This window comes from Orycteropus afer, unplaced genomic scaffold (assembly GCF_000298275.1).
Source record: "Orycteropus afer afer isolate SDZICR_OR568_19922 unplaced genomic scaffold, OryAfe1.0 scaffold00094, whole genome shotgun sequence".
NCBI lineage: Eukaryota > Metazoa > Chordata > Mammalia > Tubulidentata > Orycteropodidae > Orycteropus > Orycteropus afer.
In genome coordinates this window covers 9613401-9630710 of record NW_006921681.1, presented here as the reverse complement: position 1 = coordinate 9630710, position 17310 = coordinate 9613401, and the positions used below count along the sequence as shown (strand labels likewise).

The following is a 17310-nucleotide window of genomic DNA, read 5'->3' as shown; positions in this document are numbered from 1 at the left end:
GACATCTTTATAAGCTCTCCAGTTAATATTTCTCCCAACTGTTTAGGTAATTTGCTACATGGAAGATACATTAATTAGTAAGGATAAAATTACCTGTACTTTTTTCACTGAAATTTCCCAGATTTATCTCTAGAGGCTTAAAGGTCCAGTAATCAAAGTGGAAAAGAAACAAGACTACCTACCGTCTGTCCCTCAATAGCAGCTCGCTGACGCCCTAAGACATCTTGCAGCTGAGTGAAATGCTGAATGAAGGCCACCACCTCAGCCTGAAAGCGCTGAGTATGTACATACTGCACAGAGGCCATCTGGAGGCTCACTCGAACATCATGTTCCCTCCGAAGCAGAGGGTCGGGATGCCCATATCTAGGAGTAAGGGGGAAAATGTAACTCAGACAGCAGCAAGACACAAGCTAGTATTTGAAGAAAACTTTGGCTGATTTAGGGGTTTCCCTAAAAATCAGTTCTGGCCATTAAATAGAAAATCACAATCAGGTTTTACAAAGCAACTCTAATCTTTACTTCTTTTCCACAGTTTCTATAATGTGGTGATGCCACTAAATACAAGTCTGGTGTGAGACCAGGGTGATAAACAAGGTGGGCAGGTCTGGGCTCTGAACTCACTCTTGATTCCAAAACTCATTCAGAGGCCACCTGTGGTTCTACCTTCCAGCTGTGCCTCTTCTTCCCTGCCTTTAAGGAAAAGTGATTATGCCTACTCTGTTCTTGGCAGGGATTGTGACAAACAGCCTTAAAAGATAATAAAAAATAAGGCCATGAAACACTGAATAAAGAAATTTAGGCATCAAAACCAATATTTCTGGCCAATACTATCTTCTAGAGAAAAAAAAGTCCTCTTTTTACTTAAGTGAAATGCAGGCCAAAGAGTTTTAGAATCTACAAAGATAAATTGGAAAATTTTTACAAAGGGTTTTGAAGTTACTAGTACATAGTGCCATCATAATAAATTACTATGCAAGATATAGGAGCTCTGGTGGCATAGTGCCTAAGGCATTGGACTGCTAACCAGAAGGTTGGCTGTTCAAACCCACTCCGTGGAAGGAAGACTGGGCAATCTACTTCCGTTAAGATTTACCGTCAAAAACCCAAAGGGAGTCATTATGAATTGTAATCAACTTGATGGCAGTGAGTTTGGTTTGGTTTTGGTTTTATGTAAGACATAATCTCTGGGGAAACAAACTCAGATTTGCTTAGCACCTATTTTGTGACAGGCAGAGAATTAAGAGCTTTACATAAATTATCTCATTTATTATAGAACTATGCCACACATGTTATGTAATAATGTAAATAAATCAACCTAAATTCCCAATATAGTATGATATGCTTCTCCTGAAAATGAAAGAAAAAGTCCTCAGATATCTTTTAAATCAGTTTTACTCAACCCTGGTTGAATATTAAAATCATCATGGCACATTTAAAAAAAAAAAAAAAATACTGAGCACCACTCTAGACTAAGTGATTCAAAATATTTGGGGACAGAGAATGGACATCTATATGTTTTAACAGCTCCTACAAAGGTTGAAAACTACCATTTTAAAGTTTCTGCCTTCTGAGAAAAAGATTCTTTACTAACCAGACAGGCATAAAATGCCTTCTAAAATATAAAACTGAAATAATTCAATATAAGTTATGTTTATACAGAAAAAAAAAAATACTGCAATTTAATATCCACATCATTAGCAACTTTCTCAGGCTAAAATAATTCCAGAACTTTTAGAACTAAATGGAAGCTTAAAAATGATCTCAAATCCCTCAATATACAGACAGAAACCAACGCATAGAGGTTAAGTGACTTGCCCGAGGTCACACAGCCAGTTACTAGAAGACCTAGCATGAGAGTCCAGGCATTTGAACAATAAAAATTACTTCAGTCATGCTTAGGTTATAAGGGGCCTAAGTAGCCCACTTCAATGCAGATCCATTTCAAATGAAATTTAATATAAAACAGGACTCCACATAATCAGATTTTATCAATTTTACCAAGAAGGTAAAATTTTTTCTAAATTCTTCTTCATCATTTAGCCAACAAACCTGAAACAGCATGTGATTATGAAAAACTATCTAGTAAGAAAAGATTAATATTTGTACTTAAAAGCCTGGAAGATGAGTGCTTCTTCCCCACTTGTAGTGAATCGTTCTCTGTAGAACTCTCCATGAGACGTGAGGTCACTTAGAGACAGGCTCCCGATGCTTCCCTGTAAGGCCAGGTCTCCTTCTAAGGACATTAAAATTAAAACACATTATTATATAACCTTTTCATCATCAAAGAAGTCTGGAACAAAAAATGATATACACATCCTAAGACATTTCACTATTTAATCGAACTAAATGTCAAAAGTAACTTTTCATATTCCAATACACTCAGAAAAAATATGTTATGACACTGCTAAATAGGTACAGACAAGTATTGATTTGGGTGAATGGAAGGCAATGTAACATGTGAGTGATCAACACGGTGGTACTGAGGAAGACGAAGACACAGAGAGATACATGAGAGGTATAGACAACAAAGATGAACCCTTCTGCTCATACAGTACTGCAATGTCAGTGATGGCAAACATTGATCTATGGGTGGACAGATGAGTGGACAGGCTGAACTATTAGGTATGTTTATGCAGGGGGGAGTGTGCCATGACCATGTATAAGGTTAGCAGACAATGTTTCTACAAGTGTATTTGTATGTTGTGTAAGAATTTCCAGGTACATAGTAGAGCTGACAAGGGACAGGGTTGTAGTCACATCTTGACCACAGCTAACTACCTGGAGGTGGGAGTGAGTAGTCGGACCTATGGGCTTAGGACCATGGTAGTAGGGGACATCAAGCTCAATTGGCATAACATACTACACAAAAACACTGTTCCACATCCTACTATGGCGAGTAGCAACTGGGATCTTAAAAGCCTGCAAGTGGCCATCTAGATGCAACAATGGGTCTCTCCTCATCCAGAGAAAAGAAGAATGAAGAAAACCAAAAACACATGGAAACAATTAGTCCAAGGGAGTGGTACACCATGTGGTCCTCAGCCTATATGACTATGAGACCAGAACTAAGTGGTGCCCAGTTACCACTGTCAACCACTTGGAGGGGGATCTATATAGGAGATCCTGGACAGAGTGGGAGAACAATGTGGAACAAAACTCAAAATCATTTAAAAAAAAAAAAAAAAGGACCAGGTTTGCTGGTCTGATAGAGCCTGGTGGAACCCCTGAGACAATGGCCCCTAGCTGCCCTTCAGGTCTAGAATTGAACCCACTCCTATGGCTTCCAGCCAAACAAAAGACAGACATATGAGCTGAACATTTATATTAGGTAGATTCACTCCTTGGAGAGATCAATCATAAGAGAATAGAAGAGTAGTGTATGCACAGGGAGACAGCTTGGGGGGCAGGAGTGCATGGGAGAGAAGTACACAGGGAAGAGGTGGCTATGGGGAGGAAGTGGGAGGGAGCTGTTGCATTGTGGGAAACTGCAGTCAATGTCATGAGACAAAGTTTATGTGTGTGAACTGCTGTATGGAAGATGAATTTGCTCTGTAAACTTTCACCCAAATCACAAAAATTTTTTAAAAAAAAAGAATTGATAACATTCAGAGGAAAAGAAAAAACGTATGGTGACACTTGAGTTACAATACTCTGTTATCATTACAACCCTTGCACACTAAAATAAATGGCTTTAAGGTACCCAGTTAGAGAAGCATAGTAATTTATTATCAGTGGGAAATTTTTCTGGGTATAGAGATGCTTTGTCAACTACACATTCAAAATTCACTTAAAAAAAATATGTTATGCAATATCTCAAACAGTCTAAGAGGGATAAAAACAATAGAGCAACATCACTTGCCAGCCTTTACAAGTGGAAGGAAATTAAATTTAATGCATATACAATTTAAATAATAAAACTTCTAGAAATGTAGATATAAATGTGATCCTTTATGAGATGAGACCACTAATTAGAATTAGTGAAATATAAAAGTCTATTAATTTTGTACTATGGATAAAAGAAAAAGAGGGGCAATGTCAGAATTACATCAGGTATTCAAACAACCTTAACTGTATTTTAGTAATTTTTCAAAAAGATTAAAGTTTAGACACTGGAGACACAGCTTTTAAACTGAAAATATATGAGTGAAGTGGGTAGAACAAAGAAGAAATGTTGAAACATGCACACCTGGGGTGTGAACCTAAAATGAGTCATTCTCAAAACTGTAGCAATACTAAGAAGGAATATTCTGACCTTTTGTTTCCTCAAAACAAATTTTATCATTTTAATTATCATTACAAATCAATTACTAAAATATATACATTTGGCATGCTAGTTCACCTCCTAACAAACTGAAGAAACATACTTCTTTTGATTTTTAATAACTTCTCACAAAAATAATCAAACTTCTTCCAATCTCAAAGATCCATTTCTTCTAAGAAGCATTTACAAATTAATTTATACTAGAAATAAAATCTCAATTTAGGTATATTCCTTTACCAAAAGACATTCCTATTTTTTCCACAGAGTCAACATTTGAGCTTTGTAACCTTCCCTATTTAGTTAATGGTCTTTGAGGAAGGAACAGTGTTTAATTCACACTCTATAAATTCCTCCTATTTAGAATTTGATGTAGTTGATCACCTGTATGATCAAAACTAGTAAGAATTTCAACCTACCAAGTCCCATTAGAAACAATGACAGCTTTGCTACAATATCCTCCTGCATGGAACCATGCCCCATGTGGTGCGGTAAATTGCTTGGTATGGCCCTCTAGCCATAGTCTTTGTAACTCCCACCAGATGACTGGATGGGATTATACAAATGTGAGGTGTTTATGCCCCACAAGAAGATTCAAGAGCTTGTTAATAATGTAAATAAGGTACATGGCACCCTTCTAGGGGTAGGACCATGGCAATAAGGTGTATGGAACCCTAATGTGGGGATTGGTCAGTTCTGCCATCTCACTAGGCTTAAAATGAGCCATCCCAGAGGAGGAACGGGAAAATCTCACAACCATCAAGAAGGAAGAGCCAGGAGCAGAGTGTGTCCTATGGACCTGACAGCACTGTGCTTAACCTCCTCAATGCAGGAGTCAGAGAGCTGTGACACCAGAGACGGTAAGAAGTAGCGGCAGAGAAATGGTGGTAGCAAAACCAAGAGCCTGGCACAAGACAGAGCAGTGAGCTTTCCACAGAGCAAGAAAGCTGAGTGCCTTTGGGTCAAGGCTTACTGGTGAGGTGTGGTGACTCTAGACATGTAGCAGCTAAAAGAGCTATGTAACATTTGCCCAAGCAGTTTGGGCAGAGGCCAGGCCAAAGGACCAAGGGCCAGAGAGAGACATACCTTTGGGTATAACTAAGGTGGTGGGGGGGGCTTGTCCTGATCAAAGAATTGTACCCTAAGCAGTCCTATCCTGAATGGTAACCTGTTACTTCCCTAATAAACTCCATAACTGCGAGTATTGTCTGTGAATTCTGTGCGACAGCTCAGCATACTGAACCCAGCAGAGAAGTACAGCGTGCCATGGAATGGATGGTTGGTGTCAGAATTGGTAAAAAAGTTGGAGGGTAAAGGCACATCTGACCTCCACCTCATAGAAATCAGTCCTGGGTTATTGATCTTGATCCTCCTCCTGCCTTGTGAAGCTAGAGGTCAGATGCTGCCCCCATGCCATTTTTATACCCCCTACTGGTATTTTCCAAATCTGGCTGTAGAGTGAAGAGATGTCCTAGTTTCCCAGGTAAAGTAGTTATATGCCTGTTTTCCAGGCATAATTATTAATAGTAACCCAACTCACTCTCAAAAATGTCCTGATTCGCATGAGTCACTGGGCCTGCAGGCCCGGGATCATTGTCGCAGGAGACATCAAGCTCAATTGGCATAACATATTACACAAAAATATTGGTCTACATCCTACTGTGATGACTAACAACAGGGGTCTTAAAAGCTTGCAAGTGGCCATCTGAAATTAACAATTGGTCTCACCTCATCTGAAGCAAAGAAGAATGAAGAAAACCAAAGACACATGGAAACAATTAGTCCAAGTGGATCATGCAAACCTCAGCCTATATGACCCTGAGACCAGAAAAACTAGATGGTGCCCAGCTACCATTTCTAAACACTCAGAAGTGATCAAAATTAGAGATCCTGGATACAATGGGAGAAAACGGTAGAACAAATTTAAAAAAAAAAAAAAAAACAGGATTACTGGTCAGAAAGAGACTGGTGAAACCTCCAACACTATGGACACTAGTCACCCTTCAGACCATAATTAAACTCACTCCTGTGGCTTCTAGCCAAACAACAGACAGGCATACAAAGTGAGTATTTACACCAGGTAGGTATACTCCTTAGAAAAATCATGGGAGATCAGAAGGGCAGTACTTGCACAGGGAGCTAGTTCAGAGGGCAGGAATGCATAGGAAAGAAGGATACAGGGAGAAAGTAAACACAGGGAGGAAGTGGGAAGAGAGCTATTATATTATGGGGATTGAAATCAATGTCATGAAGCAAAATGTATATGACCTATTGTATGGAAAATGAACTTGCTCTGTAAACTTTAATCCAAATCAAATTTTTTTTAAAAAAAGTCCCAATATGAACAAAAAAAGTATATGGTCATGCTAGATAGTTTCTTAAAAACACTGAGAGATACGAAGTCCCCATCCCAACCTATAGAATCCCTTGGAGGTGGAGGTGGAAGTGGAGGGAGGGAGGAAAGTATACCAGACATCTGCATTCTTAACAAGCTATCCAGATGATTCTGATCCATAGAGCAGTACATAGGAACTAAAACCACAAATCATAATCGGACCAATAACTACAATCAAGTGATCCACACTTGATTGATCCACACTTAAATTAGCCCATAAGGACAATTAGATTTGGGATTCAGATGTTGAAATCCTTACCAGATTTTGCTAGTCTGATTTTCCCTACTTACCAATCATTTCCAGATGTGCCACTAGTTTGGACACATTCGCCTTAGCAAGCTCGCTGGTGGTCTTATTCAGCACAAGAGAGAGTGAGTGGACCTAGGCACAAAGAACATAAAGTAAAGCAAGTATTACTGGGAGGAAATAACAGAATTAAATCAAGAAAGATGCACAAAGGCTCAGGATATTGGAGGAAAGGAACTCAAGAACCTATGACCCATACACAGTGGTATCTTCTTTATGGTTCCCTTATTAATCTGTTAGTATTATCCGTTCACATTATAAAACAAATTTTCATTTTTGCATTTGCATTTAATGTTGCCACCACTCGTCTGTCAGTTTGTCATACAGTAGTGGCTTGCTTGTTGCTGTGAGACTGGAGGCCATCCCACCGGTATTCCAAATACCAGCAGAGTCACCCGTGGTAGACAGGTTTCAACAGAGCTTAAAGACTAAAACAGGCTAGGAAGAAGGAAGGAACCATCCATTTCTCAAAGAATTGGCCAGTGAAAACCTTATGAATAGCAGTGAAACTCTGTTTGATGTATTACTGGAAAACTTTATGAATGGCCCTGAAACATTGTCTGATATAGTTCTGGAAATGAGTCCTTTGGGTCTGAAAGCACTCAAAATATGACTGGGGAAGAGCTTCCTCCTCAAAGTAGAGTCAACTTTACATGGATGGAGTAAAGCTTTCAGGACCTCCATCTGCTGATGTGGCAACACTCAAAATGGGAAGAAACAGCTGCAAACATCCAATAATCAGAACACGGAATGTATGCAGTATGAATGTAGGAAAATTGAAAGTTGTCAAAAATTATATCCCACTTGAATTTAGAGACCATATAAAGAAAAGATTTGATGCAATGCACACCAATGACTGAAAAACAGATGAATTGTGGGATGACATCAAGAACATCATTCATGAAGAAAGCAAAAGGTTATTAAAACACAGGAAAGGAAGAAAAGACCAAAATGGGTATCAGAAGAGACTCTGAAACTTGTTCTTGAACAGGGAGTTGCTAAAGCAAATGACAAGATCAAAGACCTGAACAGAAGATATCAAACAGCAGCTACAGAAGACAAAGTCAATTATTATACAGAAATGTGCAAAGACCTGGAGTTGGAAAAACAAAAGGGAAGAACACACTCACCATTTCTCAAGCTGAAAGAACAGAAGTAAAAATTCAAGCTTCAAGTTGCAATATTGAAAGATTCTATGGGCAAAATATTGAATGATGCAGGAAACACTGAAAGAAGATGGAAAGGAATATACAGAGTCGCTATACCAAAAAGAATTGGCCAGTGTTCATCCATTTTAGGAGGTGGCATATAATCAAGAATCATTGGTATTGAAGGAAGAAGTCCAAGCTGTACTGAAGGAACTGGCAAAACACAAGGCTCCAGGAACTGTCAGAATACCCACTGAGGTGTTTCAACAAACAGGTGCTGCACTGGAGGCACTTACTCATCTATGCCAAGATATCTGGAAGACAGCTACCTGGCCAACTGACTGGAAGAGATCTGTATTTGTACCCATTTCAAAAAAAGGTGATCCCACAGAATGTGGAAGTTAATGAGCAATATCATTAATATCATATGCAAGTAAAATCTTGCTGAAGATAATTCAAAAACAGTTGAAGCAGTATACTGACAGGGAACTTCCAGAAATGCAAGCTGGATTCAAATGAGGACGTGGAATGAGGGATATCATTGCTGATATCAGATGGATCTTGGCTGAAAGCAGAGAATCCCAGAAAGATATTTACCTGTGTTTTATGACTATACCAAAGCATTCAACTGTGTGGATCATAACAAATTACAGATAACATTGAGAAGAATGGGTATTCCAGAACATTTAATTGTGCTCATAAGGAACCCATACATAGACCAGGAGGCTGTCATTCGAACAGAACAAGGAGATACTGCATAGTTTAAAATTTGGGAGTGTGTCATGGTGGTATCCTTTCATCATACTTACTCAATCTGTATGCTGAGCAAATAATCTGAGAAGCTGGACTATATGAAGAAAAATGCAGCATTAGGAATGGAGTAAGACTCATTAACAACCTGCGATATGCAAATGACAAACCTTGCTTGCTGGAACTGAAGGGGATGTGAAGCACTTACCACAGTCTGCAGTATGGATTACATTTCAACATAAAGAAAATGAAAATCCTCACAACTGGACAATTAAGCAGCACCATGACAAATGGAGAAAAGATTGAAGTTGTCAAAGATTTCATATAACTTGGTTCCACAATCAACACCAATGGAACCTACAGTCAAGAAATCAGACAACCTAGTGCACTGGGCAAATATGCTGCAAAAGACCTCTTTAAAGTGCTGAAGAGCAAAGATGACTCTTTGAAGACTAAGGTGAGCCTAACCCAAGTCATGGTGTCCTCAATCACCTCATATGCATGTGAAGGTTGGACAATGAATAAGGAAGACCAAAGAAGAGTTGATACTTTTGAGTTGTGGTGTTAGTGAAGAATACTGAAAGTACCATGGACTGCCAGAAGAATGAACAAATCAGTCCTGGACGAAATGCAGCTGGAATGTTCCTTGGAAGTGAGAATGGCCAGATGCTGTCTCACCTACTCTGGTCATGCTGTCAGAAAGGACCATTCCCTGGAGAAAGATACCGGGCTTAGTAAAGTCAGCAAAAAAGGGAAAGGCCATCAACAAGATGGACTGACACAGTGGCTGCAATGATGGGCTGAGGTATAGCAAGGATTGTGAGGCCGGTGAAGGACCAGGCAATGTTTCATTCTGTTGTACATAGGGTCGCTATGAATCAGAGCCAACTCAATGGCACCTAACAACAACACAGGCAAAATACTGAATGATGCAGAAAGCATCAAAAGAAGATAGAAGGAATATACAGAGTCACTGTACCACAAAGAAATGGTCAATATTCAACTATTTCAGGTTGTGGCATATGATCAAGAACCAATGGTATTAAAGGAAAGGGGAAGACCTGCAATTAGATGGATTGACACAGTGGCTGTACAATGGACTCAAGTATAGCAAGGATTGTGAGGATGGCACATGACCAGGCATTGTTTCATCCTATAGTACACTGTTGTTGTTGTTAGGTACCGTCGAGTCGTTTCCGACTCATAGCGACCCCATGCACAGCAGAACGAAACACCGCCCGATCTCGCACCAGCTCCATGATCCTTGCTATACTTGAGCCCATTGTCACAGCCACCATGTCAATCCATCTCATCAAAGGCCTTCCCCTCTTTCATCGACCCTCCACCTTACCAAGCATGACATCCTTCTCCAGGGAATGGTCCCCTCTGACAACATGACCAAAGTAGGTGAGACAAAGTCTGGCCATCCTCACTTCAAGGAGCATCTTGGCCGCACTTCCTCCAGGACAGATCTGTTAGTTCTTTTAGCAGTCCATGGTATCTTCAGCATTCTTCATCAGCACCACAACTCAAAAGCATCAACTCTTTCTTCAGTCTTCCTTATTCATTGTCCAGCTCTCATATGCATACGAGGCGATTGGAAATATCATAGCCTGTGTCAGACACACCTTAGTCCTCAAGGAGACATCCTTGCTCCTCAGCACTTAAAACAGTTCCTTTGCAGCTGACCTGCCCAGTGCTACACGTCGTCTAATGTCCTGACTGCTGCTTCCATTAGCGTTGACTGTAGAACCAAGCAATGAGAATTCTTTGACAACCTCAATCTTCTCTCCATTTATCATGATGCTACGTACTGGTCCAGTTGTGAGGATTTTTGTTTTCTTTATATTGAGATGTAATCCATACTGCAGACTGTGTTCCTCAATCTTCATCAGTAAGTGCCTCAAGTCATCCTCACTTTCAGCAAGCAAAGTTGTATCATCAGCGTATCTCAGGTTGTTAATGTTTTTTCCTCCAATCCTGAAGCCATGTTTTAATTCATATAGTCCAGCTTCTCGGATTATTTGCTCAGCATATAGATTGAATAAGTATGGGGAAAGGATACAACCCTGACACACTCCCTTCTTGATTTTAAACCATGCAGTGTCCCCTTGTTCTGTTCTGTTGTCCCTTGTTCTGTTGTACATAGGGTTACTATAAGTTGGAGCCAACTCAACAGAACCTAACAACAACAGCATTGAATGTTGCAGCATTTTGTAATAACTAATATAGATTCAATAAGTATGGTCTTATCCTAAGAAATCTGTCAAAGCAAAATGGTGAATACTATTTAGAATTCTTCTTAATGCCTTTGAACAAATATTCAATATAAGCCCCTGTTCATCGACTAGAACTTCATCTAGAATTATCTGTCAAAAACATTTATCAAAGATTTTCTTTTCCTAAGAAAACTATAAGAGCTCTGGTAGCATAGTGCCTAAGGCACTTGACTGCTAACCAGAAGGCTGGCAGCTCAAACCCACCAGCCACTCCTCAGAAGGAAGGTTGGGCAATCTACTTCCATAGTGATACTGCCTCAGAAACCCAAGCAGGGGTCACTATGAGTCAGGTCTGACTTGATGGCACATAACAACAACAAGAATAGCTATAAAGAGAAGAAAAACAAAACAACTTTCTGGCTTGGAAACAGCATCCATTGCATCAAATCAATTCTATAATATAGTAATAGTAATGACCAAAGGAGTGATAGGCCTAGAATTTTTTGAAGCTGGTCTCCATATTCATTTTAGCTCTGTGATGTAGTAAATTGCCTGGTATGGCTTTTCTAGCCATAAGCCTTTGTAAACTCCATAGTGGAATGTGCCAAGAGCAACCAAGTAGCTCCTGATTATTAAAGTTATCCACCTGGGGTATTTCTGTTGGGAGCAGCACAAAGTAATTTTCTGAGAAGTTCGCTCTCTCTCAGGTGTAGAGAATTCTGATGTTGGGATTGGTTAGTTTGGCCACTCTGGCAGGCTCAAAAGCAGCCCTCATAGAGGCAGAAAGAATCACTCACTGCCAGCTGGAAGAGGCGAGAGACACGCACTGCCAGGAGAGAGATGCAAGAGACACACACTGCTGGGAAAGAGACAGAGAGGCACGCACTGCTGGAAAGAGACTGTCAGCTGAGAGACGGCAGGCAGAGAGAGACCGAGTGTGTTCCTGAACTTGAATTGTAGCCCATTGCTTTCCTAATAAACCCCATAATCTGTGAGTTCTGTGTAGCCACTGCAGTGAATTATCAAACCCAGCAGAAAGCTGGTGGGTGCTGTGGGAGGAACGGTTGGTGCTAGGGTTGATGAAAGGGCTGGAGGGAGGCAACATGTCTGGCCTCGCAGGAATAGGCCTTGGGGTGATGGTGATTCTGTCTTCCTCTTGTGGGGTTAAAGGAGCTCAGAAGATGCAGCCTCCCTGCCTCTTTGGCAAGCTCTGACTATCATCACTGTGGATTAAGGCATTGGTTGAAAAGGATGAGAGAGGAGGAGATGGAGAGTAGATTCAAACTTCAACTAGCACACACTGTTCCCAAATGGCAGAAGATGCCTTCCTCACCATTTTTTCTTCAGTGCCTACCACAAAGTAAAGTATTCAGTAAATATCTGATGAATTGAATAAGCAGGAGAAAAGATGTGAAAAGGAGATAAAACAATAGAAGGGTGAGAGGAGGCCTATCTTGAGAGAAAGATCTGCACAGCTGAGAGGAGCTGAGAGTGCTGTCTTGCAATGAAGAAGGCAAAGTGCTTGCATGCTTCCTGATCCTGATCCTGAGTCACAGCCTACTGATTCTGATCCCCACTTGTACACTGTTACTTCTTTAATAAACCACTTACCTGTAAACATGATCTGTGAGTTCTCTGTGGCCACCGCAATGAATTATCAAACCCAGCAGAGAATTAGAACATGCCATAGGAGGGATGGTTGGTGCCCGAATTGGTTAAAAAAATGTTGGAGAATGGAGGTATGCTGACCTCCACCTCACAGGGATCAGCCTTGGGATGATAGTGATTCACATTATCCCCCTGAAGTTAGACAGGTTCTGATGATGCTACTAACACTCTCATCATTTCACAACTAGCATTTAAATACACAAACCTGAATTCATTTTTAGAACTTAAAGCAGCCAAAGAGTGGTACCTTGAGATCCAGCTTGGTGTTAATTGGATCCTGAAGTTCAGATTCTATCAAAGCATTTGATTCTAACTTCACATTTTGTAAAACATCCTCAGCTGGCACCTTCATTGCATGGTTGTCTGCAGTAGAGCCAATTCCAAAAAAATCTAGTATCACCACCCAAGTTTGCAGTGTGATCAGTACATCCAAGCAGTTAAAATCAACATCAATGCTCCGGTTAACTCGATTGTAAATGGAAGAAAATTCTGGATGTTTCTTATCCACCAAGAATATATTGATGTGGACCAAGGAATCATGAAATTTACTCTTTCCAGCAAGTATCTTGGGCTCATCTACTGTTGGAGAAGGTGGTGGAGTTAAGGGATAGTCCTGGTCTTGGACTTCCCTTTGCATTTTCCGGGATGCAGAAGTGGGTCTTTGGTATAACTGAAAGACATTAGGAGCTTCTTCCATGTGGGAAGGAAGAGATCGAGGCATATCAGGATACTCCACATTGGATACCGAAGGGCAGGATTGAGAAAGATATTCTTTCTGTGTTAAACTAGATGGCTTAGGGGCTCCCCGAGAAACCATCAGGTTCTTATATTTAGAATCTGGATTTTTCTCCAGTAAGTCTTCCATCAGTAGAGAGCGTAGGGCAATCTGAATGGATAAAGTCTGAGGATGGTCTTTACTGAATTCTACCTCAAAATCCTGAAACTTTAAGCTCACAAGACCCTGGGCCCCCAAAGTCAGATCTCCACTTAGTTGAACTTGAAGCTCTGATATACAAAAGTTGGCTTGAATCTGAGTGAAGGATTTGACCTCCTTCACAGACAAGGACTTTTGTGAAGAGTTAGAAAGGCTGGAGTGGCTGAACAATCCGTTCTCCTTCCTTTCAAGAGAAGGTTCTCCACAGGTACTGAGGGAAGGCAGAGGAGAATTAGGGCAAGGTGAGGAGGTAGCATTGACTGGAAACTTATTCAGATCTTCATTATATACAAGATTGTCCAGCGTTTGTAAAACCTGTTCATACACATGCTTTGCTAACACCACCTGTATTCAAAGAGAAAAATTTAGTTACTCTACTACTATTATAAACTGCACTCAGATGCATTGCCCATAAATTATCAAAGCTGATTTTTGTGGGGTTCCCCACCAGCTTATAAGTTAATTGATAACAAGGATTCTCTCTTTGGTTACTTTTTCTGTCCTTAGTTAGCTCTCTCTGCCCCACTTCTGTTCACAAGGCCCTCCCCTACCACCTCACATAATAATCTATACACAGTAAATGTTCAATACATGCTGTTGATGATATGACTGAATTAGCAAAGGTGATCTTTCACAAAAACAACTGCAGAAATTGAAGAGAATACTACCAAACATCTCATGTGGTGGTTATACCAAAACTCAAGGGGTCTAAAACAGGCTGATCATCATCAATTAGTTTAATAACTTAAGTTTAACACTACTAAACAAAGAAGTAGCACTTTTTAATGATGATAATGATGTCATGATTACTTACGTTTCCTTTCTCCTTTATTTTTTCTTTAATTACAATTTCTTATTAAAGATATTTTCAGGCAAGTTTTCTTATTTACTTAAGGGCAATTTTTTAACAGAAGAATTCCAACCAATAATGTAGAAATAATGACAGAATTAGAAAGTTACCATTGTAACCCCTAATTAAATAATTTGTTCCAACAAAATTCATCAGTGGAATAAACCATTAGATGAACAACTGACAGAGAATTTTACAATGGTGGGATTAGGCTCTTGCCACCTGAACACAATAATCAATGTTAGCATTACCAATAGACAGTCAGATATTATGTGCCTCCTAATAGAAGTAACTACAGCATGTTTGTAATATTCCAGCCCAAAATCAAATAAAAATAAATCTACTTAAACCTACAGCATTAAAATGCAGTTTACAGGAAATATGGAGGAATAAGTTATATAACATCACATACAGCTAAATCTAGAATGTGGGACATTCCACGGGGCAACTGACACAACAAAATAACATCACGAGGAAAAAAAAACAGAGGAAAACTATCTTAATGGAAACCTAAAAGAAATCTCATCCAAATGCATCATGTGAGCCTTGTTTGCATCCTGATTCAAACAAACCAAAAATAAAAAGTCATTTGAGACAATCAAAAATGTCTCTGAAATTCGAAGATGGATTAAAATATAGATGATGTCAAGGAATTTCATTAATTTTGTAAGGCATGATAATAGCACTTTAGTCACATAATAAAATATGGATAGTTTACAGTCTAAATATAAATGGATGAAAATGGTATGTGGTCTGGGATTTGCCTTAAAATATTTCACCAAAGAGAAAAGAAAAAAAAAAAAAGATGAATGAAACAAGTGTGGTAAAATTTTGACAACTGTTGACTCTGATTATTGGGTACATAGGTTCATGAGACTATTCTACTTCTGTATATGTTAAAAATTTTTCATAAAAATACTAGGAAATCTTTTCATCAAAAACAGCAGTAAGTCAATGGTAACCAAAAGAATAATAGGTCAATATAATACAACAGAATTCATATCATCTGTCAGACTTAAGGTAAAAAACTCATTCTAGGAGCCACTGCTGATGAGGTGAAAGCTAAGCCTAAGGAGGGAAAAAGCTCCTCACTTTGAGACCCATCCCAGGAACTGCTGGTATCAAAACGGACACACCCATTAGCAGCACTCCTGGGTTACGCCAGAGCACCTGTTAAATTGACCAATGACCAATCATTGCCTAAGACTATCCACTGTCTTAATATCCTGCCTGTCCTTGTTTTACAATTTATATATAATTTTCTAATGTATAGTTTAATGCCTGTTAAATCAGGAAAAATTAAACTTTTGAAGGAAAAAGAATGCACACACACATACCACAAACACACACACTGTTGTTGTTGTTAGGTGCCATAAGTTGGCTCTGACTCATAGTGACCCTATGTACAACAGAACAAAACACTGCCAGGTCCTGCACCAGCCTCACAATCCTTGCTATATCTGAGCCCATTGTTGGAATCACTGTGTCAATCCATCTTGTTGAGAGCCTTCCCCTTCTTCACTGACCCTTCACTTTACCAACCATGATATCCTTCTCCAGGGAATGGTCCCTTCTGACAACATGACCAAAGTAGGTGAGACGAAGCCTGGCCATTCTCGCTGCCAAGGAGCATTCTGGCTGCACTTCTTCTAGGAAAGATTTGTTCATTCTTTTGGCAGTCCATGGTACTTTCAGTATTCTTTGCCAACACTACACCTCAAAAGCGCTGACTCTTCTTTGGTCTTCCTTGTTCATTGTCCAGCTCTCATATACATATGAGGTGACTGAAAATGTCATGCCTCAGGTAAGGCGCACCTTAGTCTTCAAGGAGACATCTTTCTTCTTCAGCACTTTAAAGAGGTCTTTTGCAACAGATTTGCCCAGTGCAATACATCATCTGATGTCTTGACTGCTGCTTCCATTGATGTTGATTGTGGAACCAAGTAATATGAAATCTTTAACAACTTCAATCTTTTCTCCATTTATTGTGATGCTGCTTATTGGTCTAGTTGTGAGGATTTTAATTTTCTTTATGTTGAGATGTAATCCATATTGCAGACTGAAGTCTTTAATCTTCATCAGTAAGTGCTTCAAGTCATCCTCACTTTCAGCAAGCAAGGTTGTATCATCTGCATATCGCAGGTTGTTTATGAATCCTCCTCCAATCTTGATGCCACGTTCTTCACATAATCCAGCTTCTCGGATTATTTGCTCAGCATACAGATTGAGTAAGTATGGTGAAAGGATACAACCCTGACTCTTCTGTTTACCTCTTGCCACTCTGACAAGAATATACCACAAATGGGATGGCATGAACAAACAAGAGTTTATTCTCTTACAGTTTGGGAGGCTATAAGTCTAAGTTCAAAGTGCCAGGCTCTAGGGGCTGGGTGAAAGCCCCTTGACCCTGGGCTTCAGCTCTGCCTCTTGCTCCCAGCCCACTAAAGCTAGAGGCATCTCTTCACTCAGGCAGCTACTGGCTGCTGAGGCTAACAAGCCCAAGGTCAACAAATAAAATGGCACAGTCCCGATGTTAGCAAACCACATGGCAGGCCATTAATTCAAGTCCATTAAAGTCTCAAGGTCAGCAAAGCATGGCAGGCTGCTGAACAATGGCACAGCTACATGCAAGGTTCAAGTGTGCCATAAGCTAGAGACCATTCCCCAAGGCTTCTCCTTATATACAGGAAGCAGACCACATCCCTAAGGCAGCTACTCAGCTGCTCACAGTAGATTCCACCATAGAGTTGATTACCAGTCTCATCATGGGGCATACTATAT

The 17310-nt window shown here is 39.9% G+C and overlaps 1 protein-coding gene across 1 annotated transcript in view; it reads right to left on the bottom strand.

Moving 5' to 3' along the window:
* VPS13D (vacuolar protein sorting 13 homolog D) overlaps positions 1-17310 on the bottom strand; it is a 435877-nt gene that overhangs the window by 347371 nt on the left and 71196 nt on the right. Inside the window, exons 20-23 of the mRNA XM_007942672.2 lie at positions 12993-14024; positions 6945-7035; positions 2107-2233; positions 183-363 (exon numbers count right to left, since the gene is read on the bottom strand). Of these exons, the coding sequence (XP_007940863.1) occupies positions 183-363; positions 2107-2233; positions 6945-7035; positions 12993-14024 (1431 nt within the window). The remainder of the gene's footprint in view (positions 1-182; positions 364-2106; positions 2234-6944; positions 7036-12992; positions 14025-17310) is intronic.